We start from the raw sequence: 22,413 nt of genomic DNA, 5'->3' as shown, positions 1-22,413 counted from the left end.
TCACTAAAGCAATAGAATACCATGATATTGTATGGGCAACTGGTTTTCAGTGAATTATGTACCTTTGACAGTCTCTGCATTTGAAAGATTTGAAATTATCTCAGTTATGCAGCTATGAAAATAAGTCTCTTTGTAGTCATATATTTAATTTACATTTTGCTTCATTTCCTGTTTGGTAAAATTCTTTGCTTATGAAAACAGTTGATTTACATGTTGCACTTTACATATATTACAAAGTGAATGCTGTGTTTCTTTATGCCTTTGAAAACAGCAAAATAACTAGCTAAAAACTGGAGCAGATGGCAAACTGCTCACTATTCCTGCCTTTTTGTATTCTATTACCAGGATAACTGTTGCAGCTGTTAAGTATATTAGCCTGTAAGGGGAAAGTGTCTGAAGATGTTTCAACAAACACAAATGTGTTTGAAATGTAAATGTTTTGTGGAAATTTCTGTACACAAATTAGGAGCTTTGGACACTTTAGGTATCACAGATTTTCTCCAAAGGGTATTTTCTTGGGATTTTTTCTGATGTTCTAAACAAAATCAGAGAGAGAGAAGTGGTAAAAGCTAGGGCTTTCTATGAAACCATGGATAAAAGTTGAATGATTGCCTTATTGCTAAAAATTCTGTCTTCTGTTTGAGTGTCCTTATTAGGGCTTCATTTTTGAATGCAAAGTAGACAGTACTGGAGAGGAAGGGCTTTTAGGATTTGGGGGATGTTGAATGATGAAGCATGCATAAGGCTGTGTTAATGCTCTGTCAAATGATAAGGATGTTTTTAACTGCTTGTCTTGGCTCGCTTGCTGAAATGATTCAGGCAAGATCTTGCAGTCAAACTTTTATGCCTGGATGAATTCAGTTGCAGCTCTTATGCAATGTATATCTACAGAAGGACACAGCAAGTGAGCTGTCTTTGTCTCATCTTTTCTCAGTTGGATCCAAATAATTGGATTTATTTACCCCATGTTAGCAGTGCTCTGTGGAATGTTTTAAAGCTGATTGTTGATCCAATTATTTTCAGTGGTGTTTTTGGTGATAACTAAATTTTGTTGAAACTGCAAAGTTTAGGTTTCATTTTCTTTCCCTTCAGCACACTGTTAGCCCTGAAGTATATTGGAATTTGTCAGCAGCAACATTTAAAGTTCCTCCCCAGTATGGTGGTCATTCATCATTACAGAGGAAAAGCTTACTTGCTTCTTTTTTAAATCCTGAAAATTTCATAAGGATGCTGCTTCAGATTTATCTATTAGGAAAGAGTGGCAAAGCTCTGAAAAGCATAATGAGCATACTCCTAAAACAGCTTAGAGAACACACACAGTGCAGGTCATTTAAAGTTTGGGGTTTTTTTGTTTTGGTTTGGGTTTTTTTGTTTGGTTTTTTTGTTTATTTTTAAGAGAAAAAGCAAGTGCTGTAAAATCCTTTATTTGGGAATGAGTTTACACATTTTCATAGCTAATAATTTGTATGTTCTTTAGGATAACTTATTGCTGCATGTTTACACAGTCTTAAGAGCTGATGTCAATAAAGTATATCTGAAACTGGCAGAGATTTCAGGGCTTACTTCACCTCTTAATGCTTTAACTACCATTCAGTGACAGTGCAGAGTGTGAATTCTACCGAGACCTGCAAAAGAGCGTTTCAGCTATTTATTGTTATATAACAATCTTTCATGGAATTCTCTGGTTTTGGTCTGTATTTCACTGATGAGCCCTTCAGTTGTATTTTAATTGTTCTTACAGAAAAAAAGAATCGTCATCATGACCTAGAGAAAAAGATTAAATCTAAGAAAACTTGGGGTAGTTCATATGGAGAGATGTACCTCTTAAAAAACATTTCCATCAGAAATTCCAACAACTTTTCTGTGAATACTTCTATAGTTGCTGAAGCAAATGGGTTTTTTTTGTTTTGAAAATGCGTCTCTGTAAGAGTGCACATTCACTTTGAAGAAAATATGATGTATTTTCATTGTTAAATGTCCCATTTTCAGGTTCCTCAGCATCACCCAAATCATCTGTTATATCTCCTAGCAGTACAGCAGCTAGCAGACTGGCTGGACAAGGTTGTGATTTAATTATTCCCACAGGTATTAAAGCACTGAATGGATAATGCCCTTGTCTCTGCTGAGACTGTACTAACCCTTCCATGTTTCTAATTATTTGATGTACCTTTATTGGAAATGAAATTTCTATGGGATTTTGGTGGCTCTTACTTCAACAGTTTACAAATTAACTTCTGCTTTCCTCTCTCTAAGCTGCTTTTACTCTGTACAATTAAAATTATAGCTAATATAATAATAACTAACAGTAGGTAAAATAAGAGTGACCAAAATCTTTTATTTAGGTTAAAGCTGAAACTTTTTAGCATATTCCAATAGACTATGGGACCAGCCATTAGGAATTCACAACACTCAAACTCAGCTTTGCCACTTGACTCATTTTGTGCCTATGGGCAAATTACTTAACATCTTAGTCTGCTTCCTTCTGCATAAAAGGAGAAAACCTAGTTACCTCATAAACGTGTTGAGAGGGTTAATTACTTAATGTTTGCACAGCATGTTGAAGATGTAAAAACACAGTAGAACTTGATGCTAAAGGAGTATCTTGAGGCATCTGTATAGACTTTTTTCCAAACTCTTGGTTGCATAAATAACTTGGCAAGACTAAGGTGACTGTAAGTAACAGTAGGGATCAGTCAGGAGTAGTTAAAATCAATATGGACATGAATAAATAAAAATGTTGCTTAAAAAGTGACAATCCTTAGCAGTTTTTAATATTTAGGACACTATTTGCAAAATTGAAACATGGAATCCACATGATATCCCATACTAGCTTGAAAATGCTGAGTAATGGCAGTTTGTGTGTGATGATTTGCCCTAGGTATTTTAATTAGTTGCTTTAAATTTCTTCTTTGCTAGTTTGTAGAATTAATTGTTCCTAATACAATGAGCTATTAAAACTGAAATAAATTAAATATTGGCTGAACACATCTTCTGGAGAGAATTACTTTCATTGGAAAAGATTAAAAAACTCTGTACTTCATGACAACAGTATGTCAGTAATTGTTGTTGAATGGTCTTCAGGTTGTAAACAGGCTTTTACAGTCTTCTACATTGACTAAATGTAAAAGAGTGTTCAACTGTTGGAAGTTTTTAAACATAGTTATAAATGTCTCAAAAATAATAAGAATAAACCTGTCTCAAAAGCTGTTTTAAGCTTTCAGTGTGCTTAATTCAGCCTATTACTTAATGAAATAGTGATATATATATATACTTTTAAAATCAGTTTTAAAGTAAGTGTTTCTTTCTGGAACTGATTTAAAAAACCTGATTATTCATCTTAAGTTCATTCTGTCACCTTGCTCGGCTTTTGGATGTGCAATTGCATAAATCTTCTATACCTGCTGCTAATCCCTTACAACAAGGTAACAAACAAAAAGCCCAGACCCAAGGCCTTGAAGATTTGCTTTGTTTCTAACACAGGGGGCAGAGCTCAGCAAAAGAGTGGACCTGTTGTGTTAGCAGATGAAGTAAAGAATCCAGCGATGGAGAAACTGGAATTGGTGAGGAAGTGGAGCCTAAACACTTACAAGGTATGCAGCTGTGTGTATGTATGTATGTATGTATTCTATGAGTGAGTTTACTACTAGATAGGAGTAGAGTATGAAAGTAAACTGTTGTAGCAGTGAGCATAAGCAAGAATGTGTAGGAAAGGCTTAGCTTTCTTCCAAGTGTAACATTCTTTGTTAAATCCCTGGTGTAATGTGGAAAGTCTTTAATAGGTATTACTAATTTAGCAAGGTAAAGAATGTTCTGTTTCTGAAGTTCCCTTCATCATTCCCAGTGTAGAGATTTCAGCGCTAAAGTTTCGAATTAAATATTTTTTGCTGGTTTTGAGTTGACTGCTGATACAATAAGATTTTAGTTGATGTGAAAAAATCAGGGGTATCTAGAAGTTCAAAACTTGTTAATTGCTATTCAGATGGTTTTGTTTCATCCTGACTGATTGTTTTTTCTTAGTGTTGTAATAGTTGCTTCAATTTGTGTGTGTTTTATATGCTTATGCTTCATTATCAGTTGAGATTTGATGAAATTAAAAGAATAACATGAGAATAATGAAATGATGCTTAAAGCATACCAGTTTGCTAAAAGTGACTCATTAAAAAAACTGTAAGGTAAGGAACAATTGTCAGGGAATGTATTCCTGTCAAAAGTTTAAAGAAAGACCAGTTTTGAAAAATAACTTCTTGTGATGCCTACAGCTTAAATAATAGAGTTGTGGACAAGTGCATCAGTGAGGTCTACATCAAACCATGAAGAAATTAACAATCTGTGGCAAGTAAAGTCTGAATCCCTCCAGTGATCTTTAAGTCCAGATAAGAAAGAACATCCTCCTCAGTGAGGATGAGAAGCAGGGATGGAGACATTCTATCCGTAGTAGATGCTTTTGCTACCTTTCTATTAGAATCAGAAGTTTCTTTTTTATTTTTTATGTCTAATTAAATGTCTTTTAGATTTGCTACTTTTCTTATCATCTAAATATCGTGGCAACTGCAGAAGTTGCAGTCCATTGGTGTCCTGGGGTGCCTTAGGACATTGCTGGTAGGTTGAGGGAGATGATCCTGCCCTGCTATTCATCCTGGTGATGCACATCTGTGTCCAGTCCTTGGCTCTTCAGGAAAAGAGAGACATGGAGCTCCTGGAGCTAGTCCAGTGGAGTGCAGCAAAGATGGTGAAGGGACTGGAGCAGCTTTCTTATGAGGAAAGGCTGAGAGAGGTGGGCCTGTTCAGCCTGCAGAAGAGATGACTTAGAGGAGACCTCATGAATGTCTATAAAGTATCTGAGGGAAGAGTGTCAAGAGGATGGATCCAGGTTCTTCCCAGTGATGCCAAGCAACAGGACAAGAAGCAGTGGGCAGAACCTGATGCACAGGAAGTTCCACCTGAACATAAGGAAAAACATTTTTACTGTGCAGGTGACTGAGCAATGTAACAGGTTGCCCAGAGAGGTTGTGGAATTTCCCCTCACTGGAGATACCCTCTGGATACAGTCCTGTGCAACATGCTCTGGGATGGACTTGCTTGAGCAGAGATGTTGAACCAGGGGACCCACTGTGGTCCTTTCCAATCTGACCCATTGTGTGATTTTGTCTCTCAGCTACTTTGGAGTGCACTGTGGTACAATCAGAATATGTGCTATTTAGCTGAAACTGTTCTTTAAAATCCTCTTGTCTCTTTAAAACATTGACTCCTGGGATCAAATCTCTTATACCACAACGAAATAGGACAGGACTTGACCTTATTCTGGTTTTTTGGTACCTTGATTTAGGAAGCAAACCCACAAAAACTCACAATGTCTCAAACTCACTGACAGGAAACAACAGCCAGAGGACTAGTGAAAAATGTTGGGGAAAGGGGTCTTGGATCTTTGTTTAGAACACTATTTCTTTGGCTGTAGTGTCTGCAAAGTTCAGAGTTTTAGTTTTCTTTTATGGCTTAAACCTCCCCCTTGCTGAAATACAGAATCACACCAGTAATGACATAGCAAACAAAGACTAGCATTTTCAGAAAACAACATGCTTACTTTTACCTATTCCTAAACATGCCTAAGGAGATGTGTCAGTTATGATCTTTGTAGAGTTCCATATTGACTTGCTGTTCACTCTTTTTTTGAGACATAAGATCATTCAGAGAACTTACAAATTCATTTTGAGTTGATAGAGTATTGTGCAACTGTTCTTGGAGATGCCATACATTTGTGTTGTGGGCTTTGTACAAAAAGTATATTTAATATGGTTAAAGACAGTATTTAAATTTGTGGACATATTGGTTTGCTTTGGTTCCCATCAGGAAGATCATGGGAAGAGGTGTCCTTCGTATCTCATAATAGCTAACTGTTCATAGGTTTGAAGATGCAGAAATAAAGGACAGGAGTAAATGTCAGTACTTGAATCTCTCTGAATTTAAAATCCCTGGTGTTAATGTACCAGGCATTAATCTGCAAGGGGAGTTAGTGGTGAAATTTGCTGTTAGGAAGTTCTTTAGGAATCTGACATGAGTAGTTCTTATACCATGGTGTCTGTATCAGGGGTTGAGAAATCAAAATTATTGGGTATGTTCAGAAATCATTCCCATCCGTAAATGCCTTTGCAACTACCATTGCCCTTTACATTCTCCAGTCAAATGCTCCCTAGTAATCATGAGTTAGTGTGAAGAGAAATTGCCCTTCTTTCCATAGTCTAGTGGCAAGATCTTGTTCTGTTCTTTCTTCTGTCCATGCCTTCCCGTTTGGATGAGAAAGAGGTTTTCAGTCTAGCAAAAACATTTAGGCCCAAGAAAGTCAAGAGTCTTCTTGACTTTCTATGGCAGCACATTTCTCTCTCTCAGGATTTTTCATAGAGGTGCACAGAGAGACAGAAAGAGGAAACAATTTCTGTTTCTGCTCCTTTCTTTCTCATGTGGAATGTGGTTGGAGAAGTGTTTACCTGGGGTGATTGCTTGATTGGATTCTGGTGAGATTGTTTGAGTTTTGTGGCCAGTTGGATCCACCTGTGTCTGGACTCTGTAGCACAGGGTCACAAGTTGTGAGGGAGTTAGATTTGGTAGTTAGAGAAAGTAGTATGTAGTTTTAGTATCTTCCTTTATATAGTATATTAAAGTATTTTAGCATAGCTATAATAAATCATTCAGCCTTCTGAACTGTAGTCAGACATCATCATTTCTTCCCATTGGGTTTGCCTGCATTTACAGTAACTTTCAGCAATTCTAACAAGCTTGTCTTTTTGTTTCTCATACCACTTCTTAAACTTTGAGGGGGGAGAAATGGCAAACCTGTTTTACAAACCTCTCTAACACTGGGCTACTAATAGAACATTTATTTCTGTGACATGTCCAGAAATGCCTCTGTTCATCTTTGGCATGTACAAGTTCAAATATATTTCTCTTAAATGTATTTTGGTAACCTTTTTTTTAATCTGAGCTGTTTTTCTTAAGCTTTGCATTGGATGACTTCTTTTTGAGTTGCATGGTCTTTTCTGTGGCAGTTTACTTTATAGATACTCTTAGAGCAAAGCACAATGGAATTAATACGTGGAATTTCTTTGCTAGTGATAATATAGAGCCAACTTGTGTGCTTGTATTAGTCCACTTAGAACTGGAGTAAATCAAAATAGATTAGGGCATTTTCTTTATCTTTTGCTGCATCTGAGTTAAAGTATGCAATCTAAGTCTTTCCAGTTACTGGGTTTTCCTCACTTGTCATTGCTGGGCTTTTTTTGGTGTTTTGCTGTGATTTATGAAGTAAATACCCCTTCACTGAAAATAATTCCTACATTTTTAATTTATTCTTGCTTTCAAAAAGTTTGCTTTCCATGATTTAGATTTTTCTCTTGCATTTCCATGGGGGTTTGTGTGTGTGTGTGTGTGTGTGTGTGTGTGTGTCAGCTCTTTTGGAAGATAGCCAAAAAGTTGACCATCACTTCCATAATTCCTATGGAATATGAAAGGCTTATTTATGCTCTGAGCACACTCAGAGCTAAGCTGTATTTTGCAATTTCTCTTGGAGTCTTTGGTAGTAAAGTTGTATCCTCTGTTACGATTTGTTATGCTTTCCCAAATTTCTGATGCTTAGCAGACAAACATCACCTAGATTAGCTGTGCTTTTTCTTGTGAATTACTTGAATCTAACAAAGTAGCCCAAATAGTCTGTGTCTTCTGACCTAAACCTTATGGGTCATGACCAACTTGATCTCCTTGACCATGTTTGAGTCTCTTCTGTGTTCTTCTATTACATTAAGAAAGGACATGGAAGTTCTAGCAGGTTGAATGTGCATCTCCTTCGGACATGAGTAAAGATGGTATTAAATTAAAGTCCTTGAATTGGGAAACCCTAGGAGATCTAAGGCTGTAGTGTATTTCAGAAGTATGTTACAAGATAAGTTTGGGCATTATCTCACAAAAAAAAATTAAAAATAACAGCTTTGTGCTTAGGTTAAGATCTTTCGGAGCAATCGTGACCTTGACTACCAGCTTAATTTCCTTGTACCTTTTGTTTCTAGCAGTAATTTTTCATATGTCTAAGTTGGTTATCCGTTCACACCTTGTGACCACAGATTAACTTCAAGTAACTTACTAGAGCAGTAAATAATTCTGCTTTCCATAGGAAACTGTATAGCTTTGCTACACATCTGCTTTGCAAATGTCTTCTCCTGTGTCTCAGTCAAGGGAAACCCCAGTGTGCATCTTGGGAGGCTCACTGCCAAGCTGGGCTCGAATCTCTGGCAGAGAAGGTGTCGCAGATCAGTGGAATGTGGTAGCAGCCTGCTCTGTCACAGCCATGGGCTGGGTGAGAGTGTCTACAGCTGCAAGAGCACATTTCCTGCTCAGTGTGTTAATGAACTGCAAGCCTACTGAGGATTTGACTTATGATAGAAAAGAAATAGTCTTTCTGAGTAAATCATCTTCATTTTATAGATGTATAAATAATAAGTGCATTTTAATATTTTTGCATATTTCTCAGTAGGAGTTCCTAGTTTCCTAATCAGCTTTAAAAAAACATTCTGAAAACCACCACCTTCTTACTTGCCCCCTAAAAAAAAAACAAAACCTCAAAATGAACATTTTTGGAAAATTTAACATGGATGTTCAGATCAGATAATTGGTAGACAAAGCCCAAAAGATTACTAACTTGACGTTTTTATGCAGAATAGTAATGCTCCTATTAAGTGACTTAAATGCAATGGGCTAAAATGCTTCTTTTAACTTAATGAGATTCACCAAACCTATAAAAAGATAAGTGTTCTTTTACTTGAGAAACAATTAGTTATGCTCTTGATTTGCTAACTTGAATATTCATCTTAGTAGGAGTTGAGACTTGTCCAACTGTTCTTGCTGAGTCCTGATAAACTTCTAAAGACTGTGTTGTTTTTTCAGTTTGTTGTGCAAACTTATATTGGGAGGGGTGGTTGTGAAAGAATTGTATGTAATTATATGTCCCTTGAAGCTGAAAATGGGTGTATGCTCTGTTGTCTTGAATATACTTGAATCTTTATAATTTAATTTTTTTTCTGCAGTGTACACGTCAGATCATCTCTGAAAAACTGGGTCGTGGCTCAAGAACAGTGGACCTGGAACTAGAAGCTCAGATAGATATATTGAGAGACAACAAAAAAAAATACGAAAATATCTTGAGACTGGCACAGACACTGTCCACGCAGCTCTTCCAGATGGTGCATACCCAAAGGCAACTTGGAGATGCATTTGCTGACCTGAGTTTAAAATCATTGGAACTTCATGTAAGGCTTTCATAGTGTTAAGAAAATACAGTGGCAGAGATGAAGATCAGCCTAATTGACTCGTGCAGGGTGTCTTCTAGTTAGCAGCTACTTTCATAAACATTGTAATTAACAATATATTACATGTTCTTTGTGTTGAAAGCTTCTGTGATTCACTTAAAACTGTAGGAAATTATTGAAATTACTGTAGTTCTATACTGTTTCTTAAATATCAGCCTCTAGTTGATGGTTAAACTCAAGAACTGACAATTTTGCTTTGTAGAGAAGATGCATTTTTGTATTAATTTTGCACCTAATGAAATGTCATCGAAGTGCTCCAGAGTGTTATGTCATTTAAATTACAAGATGTCTTTAGAGAATGTGCCTGGGAATAAGTAGATTAGGGCCCATTACTTCACTTGTGCACATTGAATGTGAGTAAATTATTTTTCTGTAGCATATTTAAGCACTGAGATTTGATCTCTAAGTAGTTTTTTAATCAGAATTTTCCTACTAATACGATTAACCTGTATTCTTATGTTGTCTGGAGCTGCTGAGCAAGAGAGGCAATCTTGAGATATCTGGGTTGTTATGATTCCATGGTTTAGAAGTTTATGTAACACTGGTGCTTTCTTTGCCAGTAGTAAAGCTGTTTGCTGTAAAGAGAGACAAGGAGTTCAGCATGTTGCTTACAGAGTATAGTAGCTGGCTTTCTTCTACATTGCTTGTCCTGCACTTGCAAAGATAAAACAATCTGATCCTTTGGAAAACCAATATTAAATGGTTTAATAATTCCCTGAAACATAGCTGCTGAAACAGCTCAAATTATCTTTGTGATTTTAAAAACATCTGTCTTTTCATAGTTGTCTTTTCCCATTGAGTTTTAAGGGAGTGGGTGGAGTTCATGCTTGCACAGAGGAACCTTAAGTGATAGCTAGCTGAAAAAATGTGAAACTCCTACACTAATGTGGAGGAATTTTTAATATTAGTCTGACAAATGAGAATCTGTGAATGTAGAGCATTTCTAGCAGCTAAGAAATTAAATGATCTGCTAAAAGAAGCTTTTAATAATCAGTTTATTCTTGACACAAATATAGGCATGTGGTTTGTGGCAGATCTTAATGATTATTGTGAAGTATGTGCTGAAACTGGATGTTTCTTCCAAAACTTGGACGGAATCTGGCATGTTCCTCATTTAATGAATCTTGGGGTTTTTCCCATGATTAGCTTGTAACTTCTGATGGGAATACTGATCCTCCAGGTTCTTTCAGCATCATATATTGGTCTTGGACTTTGTTTCCATCATTCATCTCTTGTGTAGATTCTTGAATGGGGTTGTTGATGAAAATTAAATAAAGGTTTCTGCTGCTGTAATAAGAGTTATCTAACCTTTGCTTCTTGGAGACTTGCCTGGTGTTTGTCTCTTTCTTCTTTGTGTTTTCCCTGTGTATAATCTGTAATGTATTATCATCTGTAGCCAGGCCTGCTTTTGGATATTTCGATTTTCGCCTCTAAAATTTGTGCAGGACTAAAAGTAAAACTTCTGAACAGTTAGTCTTTAATGTTTAATGTGATAACAGTATATATAATCTTAGAATAAAATTAAAAAGCCCCCCAAGTCTCCAGGTAATACTTTTATACATGATAACAAAACAATTTTTTAATGTGGTATCTGGTGAGGTATTACTTCATGTGAATGGGTTGATGTTTCTCTTTTGGATACAAAGATAGCTGCTGGTTCCAGGCTCATGTGCCTCTAATTATATAGGCAGATGAATCCCAGTATTAACTGAGTGTAAACTCCGGGTGTGGAAAGGATTTCCTCTGTGTTTCATAAGAGGTATCTGCAGAGGTCATGGATAAAACTGAAAAGTTTGTATGAAACTATGAGCCACTGGAAGGACGTGATTGTTGGTTAGCATAGTCCTTAGTACTGCAGGCCACTGCAGACCAGTCCTTCTTATCTCCCACTTTGAACTGATAGTGTTGTTCATTTGAGTCTGGGATGATCTGAGTGAGAGGACCAGCTGGAGAACTAATTGCAGTCTTGCCTGCAGGAGGAAAAATAGATGGGACTAAGCTGCTGCAAGGGGAACTTCTACTGCTGTTGTCTCTGCCAGCATGCTGCTATTTCTTCTCTGTGCTAGCACTCATGTTAGCTATGTAGCTGGCAGCGTTAGAGCAAAGCCAGCTGGAAAATACTTGTTTTGGGTTTTTTTTCCAGCAAAATCTGTAGCAATTTAGCCAAATGCTTTTGCTGCCCAAGCAGCTGTACAAAGCAAAGATGACAGATCTTTAGCAGCATTTAAAAGGCTTGGCTCGTAAAAACTTGCCGTAATTTCTCTTCCTTTTTTCTTCTCCTTCAATTGCTCACTTCCCTGACACCTTGTTTTCTAGAGGATTCTTCCCTTACCATTGCCCATTACCTATTACCCTTACTGTCATGAACTTGTTAACATGAAGTATCATTTGGCTCTGGTGTTCATTTTCTGGAGAGATGAAAAGAAACTGGGAGAATACAGCACTTCTGAGTCAGTTGTTGGCAGTGTGCAAGCCTAAAAAGACCAAAGTTCCAAATATGAACCTATAGTATTTTATAGTCATTACAACCAGGGATTGTACTCTTTTTGGGGAACTCCCATATGTAGAATACGGAGATGCTATATAATAATTGGATTCATTTGGTATCCATGCATTAGGAAAATCTTAGCAGCCTTGCTCAGCTCACTCTGCTGTTAACAAAGAGACATGGACAAACATGTCTAAATGTGACTAAAATGCCTTGGAAATAATTTTGCCCTCGTCCCTTTGAAATTTATGGATGAGCTACATTAAAAATTTTATTTGCTATTCATTATAATGCTCTGCTCTTCAATTATTTACAACCTATTAAACCATTATAGATGTTGGGTTTTTTTGCAGTACTCCTTTCCAGTATGTAAGAATAAAACTTAATAGCTAGTTAATACTGTGTGTCCTTGTGAATTTAGTTACATTACTGTGTTTAATGTAGCAGTGTCTCTGTTTGTATTGAAGTATTAGCTAGACAACCACAAGAGATGCTGGATTAAAACCCTGCTGAATGGCGATGTGAAGATTGCATTAGCACTTACTTTTAAGTAATATTCAAGATATCAGAGTGCAGAAAAATCACATTATAAAATAGGATTTAACATCATGTGTGGTAACAAAATCATAAACTATGTTTTACTGATGTTGGAGAGATTCCATAAGAACTATGAACTAAATATTCTATTGAAATCATATTGGTTTTGTCTTAATCATACTCAAACAGAAGTGAAAGACCTGCCACAGCTGTGTTTGTATTTTTTTATATAGTTGCTGATGAATGCTATGATTTCAATTGATCTGCAGCTTTGTTTTCTCTGTTCTTTGTTTATAGGAGGAGTTTGGCTACAATGCAGAGACGCAGAAACTTCTAGCTAAAAATGGAGAAACACTTCTTGGGGCTATTAACTTTTTTATTGCCAGTGTGAATACATTGGTGAATAAAACAATTGAGGATACATTGTTGACTGTGAAACAGTACGAAAGTGCCAGGTAGCTATCCTGTGTCCAGCCTTTTTCCTTATGAATTAATCCTCCAGAAGCAGACACTGTATCAGCTTAGGCCTTGTATTTGAGTGACTAACCTGTTAGATAAAAACCTTATAACACAGCTCGCATCTAATGAGGGTTTTTGTTTAACTGTAGATGATTGCACAGATCTTCAAATGTTTTGTACATGTTTCCTTGTAGAGTGAATTTTACTTGTTAGCTGTAGGAGTAATTATAGCTGGTTTATCCCATGTGCTAGATTAAGGTGGCTTCCTAAGTAGCGTGACAGTGGAAGATTAACACTTGTCCAGCTGCATTGCAATAGGTAAAATAATCTCCTTGACTGAAAGATATTTAGTCTTGTGCCTCTGATGAACAATGCCTGCAGTTTTCACACTTTGGTTTTTATGCAGAAGTTTCAGGCTTGGTCAGAAAGGGGAAAATAAACCAGAAATTTCTCAATGAGTGAATAATGGCTTTCTTATCCTGGAGAAGGTTACTTTTAGATGTGTATATTCTAAAGCTGGGTTCCTTTTTCCTGTCAGGGACTTGTAGCTTTTTCTGATGAGTGGTTCCATTCTGACTTTCTTTTACTTACCAGAATCAAGTGCATTTCTTTTAATTTGACAAAAGATTTAGTTTATGCATATAATTTTTTGTGATACCTGGGGTCTTTTAGTTCCAAAATTGCAAACTGCTTAAGTTTTGAATTTCCCCTTCTTTTTAAATTGTTCTGTTCTAATGCTTATTTTTGAACAAAATAGTAAGTTATTGTTTTGATATTTAGGTAAACTTTCAAAGGCGTGAAAGGTAGAATTAATGTGTAGATAAGGTATTGCTTTATTTTTGACAAGTGTTAAAAAAAAAAATTGGTTCATACATCCAGGTATCTCCTGGAAAATTTACACAAAATAAATCTGCTGCGGTTGTTCTTGTCAGTCATTTTCAATATATGGTTCTTCCCTCCTGAAATACCTTCATTGCTTTCCCTTTCTGTTCACTAAAGAAATCAAATATTTTGCCATTTTACTAAGGCAAATAAATTACAAAGGTTCTTCACTGACATGGCCAGTTCATCATTTTGCACTGTGAACATAGGTTGCATTTATTTCTGTGCCTCTTCTTTCCTGTTCCCAGTTGCACTTTAGTATTCATCTGTTCCCCCCTTCTGTCAGCTCTCTATAAGTTTAATGGTTTCCTTTTTGGAATTAAGCTATAATTATATATAAATCCTCAATCATAGTGACAATGAGAATCAAGAAGAGCCCTGTGAATATTAGTCCTTTTACCTCTGAAAAGTTTGTATTTTTCTTTTGAGCAGTTATGTCAACTGAAAATTGTGTTTTATAACCAGTTTTTAATCCTTATTTGTTTCCAGTTTAAGAAATGTCTGTAAGAAAGCATGTTTAAAAGGCCAAAAATAGTGTGATTTGTCCCATTAAAGTAGGTGGCTATGCTAGGTTCCATTATTTGACAACTACAAAAAATATGGAAGGAAGAGTGATGCTTTGGGCAGGGCTGCACCATCTTTTTGCAGTCTGTTTTTCCATAGGACAGACAAGTTCTCAGAAAAGTATTTGTGGAAGAGCTATGAAATTGTTATTGCATAGGGACTAGTCTGGAGCATGCTGAAAATGCTTTCAGTCAGAGTTTGGTGTAAGTGACCTGTTCCTCAAACATCTGCTTAAAGTGGGTGTCATGCTTTTAGTGTGCCTCTTATTCTCGACACAAACTCTCCAGTGAACTCATTCAACAGCAGAAGAATGACCTGAAAAATATTTGCTAGCATTTTCTGGGTTAGCAGGTTGAGATGTCTCAGGAGAAGCTCTGACTGAGCCTGTGGCTGAGACAGGAACAGAAAAGGGAGGGTGCTTGTTGAGACAGTTTTATGCAATGTGCTTGATAAATAGGAGGAGGGAGAAAAAAACTTGCCCAGTTTTTTGTTTGCCTTTTTTTTTTCCTGTACTTAACTCTTTTGTTCATCTTCTGTTGGACTTGTATGTGAGGTCAGTTTTGAGGCACTGCCCTTAGTTCTTTTTTCCCTTCTCCTCTTTCTTCTCAGGATTGAATACGATGCTTATCGAACAGACCTGGAAGAGCTGAATCTTGGCCCTCGTGATGCAAACACTCTGCCAAAGATTGAACAATCACAGCAACTGTTTCAAGTGCATAAAGAGAAATACGACAAAATGCGTAATGACGTATCTATCAAATTGAAATTTTTGGAAGAAAATAAGGTAAGCTACTACTGCTCATGTTACAATTAGGAGTTTTGTTCAACATGTTGCTGCTTTATAGACATATTTTAAGTTGTTACATCTTGAAATATATATTCATTTAGAAGCAGAGCTATCAAGGAAAATAAGCTGAATCTTCTGAATCCTTGCTGTATCACTGGGGGACACACTTTTAGAGCAAGCAGCTTTAGAAGTCCCTAATCAAGCTGTTCCAGCTACAAATAACAAACATTGTGGCAATAAGATTCTTGTTGATACAGGAGGTTTCAAGTTTGCAAAACCATAATTTTTTTCCAGATTACCATATTTAATGGTTAAATGAGTCACATAATTACTGATTTAATATTCAAAGTAATACGTACATTTGGCAACATTGTCATGGAGGTTATGCACAAAGAAAGCAACAGAACTATGAAGAGGCTTCTTCAAAATTAAGCTTTCTTTAAGAATTTGAACTCAGAAGTACTACTTTCTATAACTAATGCCTTTATAATTTCTTAATTTAAAGCAGGACTCTTGAACTGTTGGTTTGAAGGGTGGGTTTTTTTTTTTTTTTCCATAAGTGTTTATTTCAACCCTACCATTTTGTCCATACCCTCTTAATGATGGGATTCTTACCCTTCTTATTCTACCAGGCAAAGATAAAATTGCCATACAAAACTTTAAAACTGTCCTTTCTTTGATAAATACGTTCTTTAAAATTGTCTCAAATCAGATGTGAAAATTATGGTCTTTCAAGATCTGATTTTTTGTTCATACTCATGGTAAATGAGATAGTTATAATCGTGTGTGTTATAATCGTATTCAATCCTTCAGAGGAAGGAAAAGGTGATTAAAACTTTCATAGGAGATAGTTCTCAATTTTTCCAGGGTTAACATTGTCAGTGGGTTAACATTTTCAGTATGGGTTGTTTAACATATTTTAAAAATTTAAACACAGGTAACAACAGCCTGTCAAAGAATATATGACTGGCCCCAGATTACAATAGCAAGCCATGGTTCCTGCCTGGAAGGAGGAAAGTTTAAAGGAAGACTTATAGGGACAAGTTAAACCAATTAAAGTAGATTATTATTTTGTATTCTTGAGTATATTATCACATATTCAGTTGCATCAGCTTCTTAGAATAAAGATGGGGCTCAGGGAAGAACCAGGAACAGATGATAAGAAAAAGGTTGAGAAAATAAGCAAACCAATATATGCTTAAAACATAGCTCCTGAGCACTGTTCCTTTATACAGGCATCTGCCTTAGGACTCCCTGGTCTGGAATTACATAGCCATCAAAAGTTGGCTTTATGATGGACCGGCTCATCAGGTGACTAAACTGGTGTTGGCCTGACTTTATTTCTGGTTCTTGCTGAAAAACTTTGAAAAAGAAAAGGATTGAAAAGATTCTTATTGAAATTAATTTTCTTCAAGAAGCTGAAGTCTAATCTAAAAGCCGATACTGATTCTTAAATTAGAAAATGCTCCTGAGAGCTGGGTTTTAAAACTATGCTAGGTTGAAAACAGGGATGCTGAAGTTGTCTTCCTACTCTCCCTGCCTTTTTTTTCTTCTTTTAGTGAGTTATTTGCTACCACTACAATGTACCTCTGTTAAAGCGGTTTAATTCTTCCAGCTCATATCTGTACAGGAATTCTGATGCTTAAGTTCAAATTAGTTTAAAATAGGACTTACCCTGCTTCCTCATGGTTTCCATTATCTGTATAACACACTTAACAATTTATGTTTATATGTATAGGAAGGTTTCAGAGCCAAAAGCATTTTATTTCCATCTTGTAAAAAACACATTTCCATAATTTTTTAAAATTAAATTAGATAGTTTAGGAAACACTGAAGAAGTTGTCTCCCTAGTGACAGTCTTGAATAAGACCAAGCATCCTGTTAGCAGTCACAGCCTACAAATTGTTTCTGAAAGACATTGTTTTTTCCTTCCTGCCTTTTAGATTAATACAGTAGAGAATCTCACATGCCTAAGCCTTTTTATCAGTGGTTAACATTTCTCAGTTTTGACACTAGAGATGTAAAAATATTTACTAAAGGGTGTGTGTAATTTTGTTCCCAAATGAGTTATAGAAAGGACTTCCTTTACACTTAGATACAGGCTTAAATGTAATTATCTGCTGAGAGCTTTTCTGAGGTAAGCTTTATTTTTTTCTGTTTATTGTATAAGATGACATTTTGTCATCATGGCAATAGTTTGAAGGGAGTGAAGGAGGTAGCTTACCCGGTAGTGTAGGAGTAGCAGGTAGGATGGCTTGTGCCTGCCTTGGAGGAGAAGGGCATAAATTGATGGAGAAGCAGTGGAAAGGGAAAGTGATGTGTTGCTGTTTTCATCGGGGTCCCTGCTCTGAGGCACAGAGCAGCAGTGTATGAACCTTGCTCTGCAGTGGCCTTGGACAGAAAAGCTCAGTCTGTGGTTTTCCAATCTTTTGTTTCCTGTGGCTGAGAGTGCTGGCACAGAAGCATTGCCTTTTACACTTCAGCTGCCTTTCTAAAAAAAAAAAAAAAGTGTAAGAAGGGAGCAGGATTAGCAACAATTCTGTGCTGTCTGCTCCTGGTGGTGTATTTCTGTAAAGGACTTGTTCTCAGCATAAAGTGACATTCAACTTTTTATAAGGGCTGTAGGTGAACAGAACTTTGTTTTCTGAGCAAATACACTCCTACTCATCCCTTGATGAGAATCTGTTTTAAAGAGAATAGCTACTGGAGGAAAGAGAGAGTATTTGATATTCCAGGAGGAGCAGAAAAAGAGATGAGGAGAATCTTTGCCGAGTTCCCGTGTAACACTGGTTGGTAGGACTGAGATGGGTCCCAGTGTGGCTGTCTGATAACATTTCTTAATTAAGTGCAGAGATCAGATATAGAACAGAATAAACCTGAAACAACTTTTTAGTTCAGGTTTTCCCTGTTCTTGCTGTTCATGGCAGCATAAATCCATTGGTTCAGTCAGGAGCAGTTCAGCTATCAGCAGTGTGTTCCTAGTAAATGAAGAACTCTGAAGCCAGTTTAACTGGCTGGTGGGCTCCAGTTGGTCTGTGTTGCTGCAAATGTCACCTAAGAACCCATAATGTAGATGGCCCTATCTAGGTTTTCCCTATATGGGAAAAAGGTATCACATGGTTGCAGTCTTTGTGCCTGTTTTCCTCAGTTCATATGCTAATATTTCAATTAAAAGCCCTCAAAGGTTCAGAGAGTTGCATTTACAGTAAAGCTGGAATTGCAAGTTTCTGTCTGTAAAACCAAGATATATAAGATTTCTGTTGATTTTGTTACAGCATTTGATCTTGAAGTTAGAACTCATTTTTCTTAATGCTGATACAAAGTTTTATTGGTGCTATCCCCAGTTGGCAGAGTTCTGTAGAAGTTTGTAGTGTTTGCTAATGACTGTAATAATGGTTGCATTAAAAATCTGCATCTTGCAAATAGTTATTTTTTTTTAAATAAGGGTGATGTCCTGTTCTTAGCTTAAATATTTTTGTCATTTCTGAAAACAGTTTTAGAAGGTTTTGTCCTTTTGAGAAAAAAAACCGTGTTACTCTTGGATGCACTTGAGTAATGTCAAATACCATTCTGTGTAGAGAAATTGACTGCACTTTTGTGATTTGTACTTCAGGAGTTTGATTGTTAAATGCTTGCTTCTACAAATGAAAGTGGTCCGCAGTCCAGTGGAGACCCAGACGATGAAAGTGTTTAGACTAAGTACATTCAAACTAAGATAGCTAGGAGAAGGGATTGTGTTGGTTGTGAGGCGGTCCAGACTCACAGGTAGGGGTATTGTCTTTTTGGTTGTTGAGACAGCTGAAACAGGCTGAATGAGGAGGGTGTAAAGAAATATGGACTTACACAGAAAATACAGCGTTCAGAGGGAGGTGGGGAAAGATGACAATATTTAGAAAGAGCTGAAATGTCAAGAGCATCCATGTGAAAAATCAAATCCAATACCTATAGTATCTTCTGTATATGACACTTAAGTCTCCTGTATAGGATGTGTCTACATGTAGGTTTTTATGCTTATCCACCAAGTTCAGTTTTGTTTTGAGATATGTGTGCCAATTGTATTATGAAGTGCTTACTCTGTTTATAATTTGGAAAAATAGGTAGGTATATGTAGTTAATTAACAAGGAACAAAGATTTTAACTGTTGTTAACTGTAAAGCACAGTGGCTTTTTGACAGCTATGTTAGTCATATATTGGAACCTGTATTTTAGCTGTATTTTAGCAGCATACCATTAGCATTCTTTGATTGAGGCAAATCTTCAAACACTCCTTTCCTGGAACTGGTGCTACAGCTTGGTGATCAAGAGTTGGCCTTTACTGCTGTAATCTGACAATTTTTTCAAGGCTTTGATGCAAAAAAAAGTGATCCCTTCATCCCCCTGCCCTTTTCCCCCATTGCCTTCCTCTCTAGTGTTTGTGAAAGTGTTTTTGCAGTTGTGTAGAGAATCAGATTGGGGAACTGATCCAGGTTAAAGCAGATACGTTATTGTCTGCTTAATTTTAATCTAGATCTCTTCTCTGATCCAACTGACTGCATATCTGTATGAATGGTTTGCCAACAGAGGGCTAAGGTGAAATACAGCGTGGAAGTTGCAATCAGTGACTGGATATGGGAGTGGGTAAGAAACTTACCCATTCCCCAAGTTGGAGCAAGATTCTTTCATAGGAAAAGTGGGTAAATTTGAACTTGGTTTTAAATGAATAGTTGGGCTGCAGCTGTGGTTGCAGGTGGTTTTGCTGTGGACATATAGGGTGTTTTGAGGTGTTACAGCTTTTTTTCTTTTTGCTAACTGCTGTCTTTGTATGGTGTCAGACAGTTTAAGTGGTCTTTTTCTAGAAAAACTTGTATTGTAAAGTTACTTGAATGAAGCTATGGAAAAGAAGATCCCACCATCACTTTTGGGATTCACTTAACAATCAGCTTCTGAAAGAGGAGAGTAGAAGTTCTAAGACTTTGAACCTCTGGAACCAGTTTGATAACAATCATGAAATTTATACCACAATGCGGTAGCTTTAGTGGTTCAAAAAACACGTCCAAAACAAAACATATTTTTTCAGTCCAAATTATCGACCTCTACACTGTCAGTTCCTGCCTCTGTGTGTGCGTATGTGTACACATCCTTGAGCCTAGGCCTGACTGAATTTTTGAAATTACCAGAAGATTTTTGGGGCAGTTCACAGAAGGTTTATGTTAAAAGCTGCCCTAATGAAATAGCAAATATAGTCTCAGACTGATGAACTTGGGCTGGGAGAGGAGGTTCGTTACCCCTGTTTTATTTGAGTTCCTATAAACTAATGAGTAAAACTCTTGTAGCATTTTAATCATATGCCATAACAGTGAGTGTACTTCTCTGTAGAATTCCTGGCTTGGATTGCATGAAATCTTCCATGTCAGTGACGAAAGACTCTGATCAAGAAAAGCACTGTGCTTTCTAGCTAAATTTTTAAAAGCAAGTCCTTCATGTTGTTATGACATTTGCAATTTACAAAGTGCAATATATTGGTAATTAATATTTTTATAGATGAAAAATCCCTATGTTTATATACCCGTCTGCCCACACAAACTGAAGAAGAGGCCATCTTTTATGACTCATAAAATAGGTTGTACTCTGTTTGAACAAGTGTAGTTAACTAAATCCCATCTCCTAGATGTTAAAATGTCTGTATGTGATAAATTCTGTAAATTATTTTGTAAATTAAAAAAAAAAAATCATCTAAAGGTGTGATGGGGAATTCCTTTCGAACCATTCACACCCCTCATGTAAATACATCTTTATTCCTTTTGGTGGGATATAGTATCATTTTACAGTATTAATGAGACAAAAAGCCTATTTTTTTTTTGCATGTATTTGCATAAATTAAGCTGAATTATTAAGGGAAACGTAGGGAGAAAACATAGGGATTCCAGTTTTCATATTGTCAGAGCAACTTAGATGAAAATTTGGGCCAGCAAAGAAGAGGTTATCACTTAATTTTTTAATTGAGTCTGCTATTCAGTTAAAAAAGAAGTTACATAATCAGAGTTTTTAACTTTGTGCAGAACTTTTATATATTCTTGCAGGGATATACACACACATGCTCAGCCCTTTATTCTCAAGGAATTTTTAAAATATATTTATTACATTTCTGAGTAAGTGTTGCACTCTTCAGGTGTCATAGCGTGTCAGTTATAATGGTGAGGGGTTTAATTAGAAATCTTTTATTAAATGAAGATGATAAGGTGTTTCTGTATTGAGTTGCATGCGCAGTAGCCAATAACAAATAACCTGTTAAAACAAGCATGGCCCACTGGGCAGGCATAGGCCAAACCTGGCCCAAGGACAGTTTTGATTCCCAGTATGACAGAAGTAGACTGTCCCTTCTGGAGTGTGCTGGGAGATGAGACAGTGATCTAAAATTTGAGTAGAGAAAACTTAATCTGTTACGTCCCACATCTTCTCTTGGGGCTCACTCAGCCACCTTGTTCCTCTGTTCCCTTCTGTGTTGGCTGCCTGCTGCTGGGCTCAGCCTTGTAGGCTGGAAACAGGTACAGGGCCACCACTATGGGGATTTGGGGTCTGACACAAGACTAAGGCGGTGCTGGCTGAGAGTACACTCAGGAACAAAAAGGGTTTGGCTGCAGGAGAAACTGGACAGATGCCTTTCAGCATAGTGCTGTTCATTCACAGCTTCAGGTTTCCTGGTGTGCTAGGATGGAAATGTAACATTTGCTTGACTTTGACTTCATCGGTGGGGCTGCAGCTTGTTATCATAGAGGAAAACAGTGGTGCCCTCCAGCTGCCCTTGGTGCTCTTCTCCCCAGGTTTTGGTTGTTGCTGTGACAGGTGTATTTCATTACTACTTTTCACAAATCGTAGAGTCAAAATATTGACAAAGTGCTGTAAATAATCCTGTGTTACAGGAGATGGGCAAGAAATATTGCTGGGAGAAGGACATCAGTTTAATTTGATTTAGGTGTCCATGAGCTGGAAAGCAGCAACTCTCTGCAAGAGGGGCAATGCATGAACTGTATACTCAGATAATGCCCTTGCCATGTACTGTTTCAGGGAGGTAGGTCCATTTGGCCTGCAGGCACGTATCTTAGAGGTTTGGCATCTCATTTCAAGACATCAAGTACTTGTAATCAAGTGTTTGATATTTGATAACATTATGCTGTTTAGTGAATTGTGTTTGTTCTGTGCATGCTGAGTTGGTATTGGCTGTTAAACACACTTTATGAAAACTCTGAATCACTTTAATGTTAAATAAATTCATATTTGCATTTCATATCTGTATTTTTAAGCTTTTGTTAAATAAATCTATAGGAAGTCTGAGCATTTCAAATACACTCATTTCTTTATAACTGTGA

The 22,413-nt window shown here is 36.8% G+C and overlaps 1 protein-coding gene across 6 annotated transcripts in view; it reads left to right on the top strand.

The window, feature by feature from the left end:
- ARFIP1 (ARF interacting protein 1) overlaps nt 1–22,413 on the top strand; it is a 40,799-nt gene that overhangs the window by 16,739 nt on the left and 1,647 nt on the right. For 3 of the 6 annotated variants that reach the window (XM_004174872.5, XM_072928463.1, XM_012573405.5), the window contains 5 exons: nt 1,990–2,085; nt 3,481–3,590; nt 9,069–9,290; nt 12,673–12,830; nt 14,890–15,064. In XM_004174872.5, the coding sequence (XP_004174920.2) occupies nt 1,990–2,085; nt 3,481–3,590; nt 9,069–9,290; nt 12,673–12,830; nt 14,890–15,064 (761 nt within the window). The remainder of the gene's footprint in view (nt 1–1,989; nt 2,086–3,480; nt 3,591–9,068; nt 9,291–12,672; nt 12,831–14,889; nt 15,065–22,413) is intronic. The other 3 variants (XM_072928466.1, XM_072928465.1, XM_072928464.1) reach the window with 2 other exon arrangements.

This window comes from Taeniopygia guttata, chromosome 4 (assembly GCF_048771995.1).
Source record: "Taeniopygia guttata chromosome 4, bTaeGut7.mat, whole genome shotgun sequence".
NCBI lineage: Eukaryota > Metazoa > Chordata > Aves > Passeriformes > Estrildidae > Taeniopygia > Taeniopygia guttata.
Note: the sequence above shows the minus strand (reverse complement) of the source record. Positions and strands in the feature narration are given on the sequence as shown.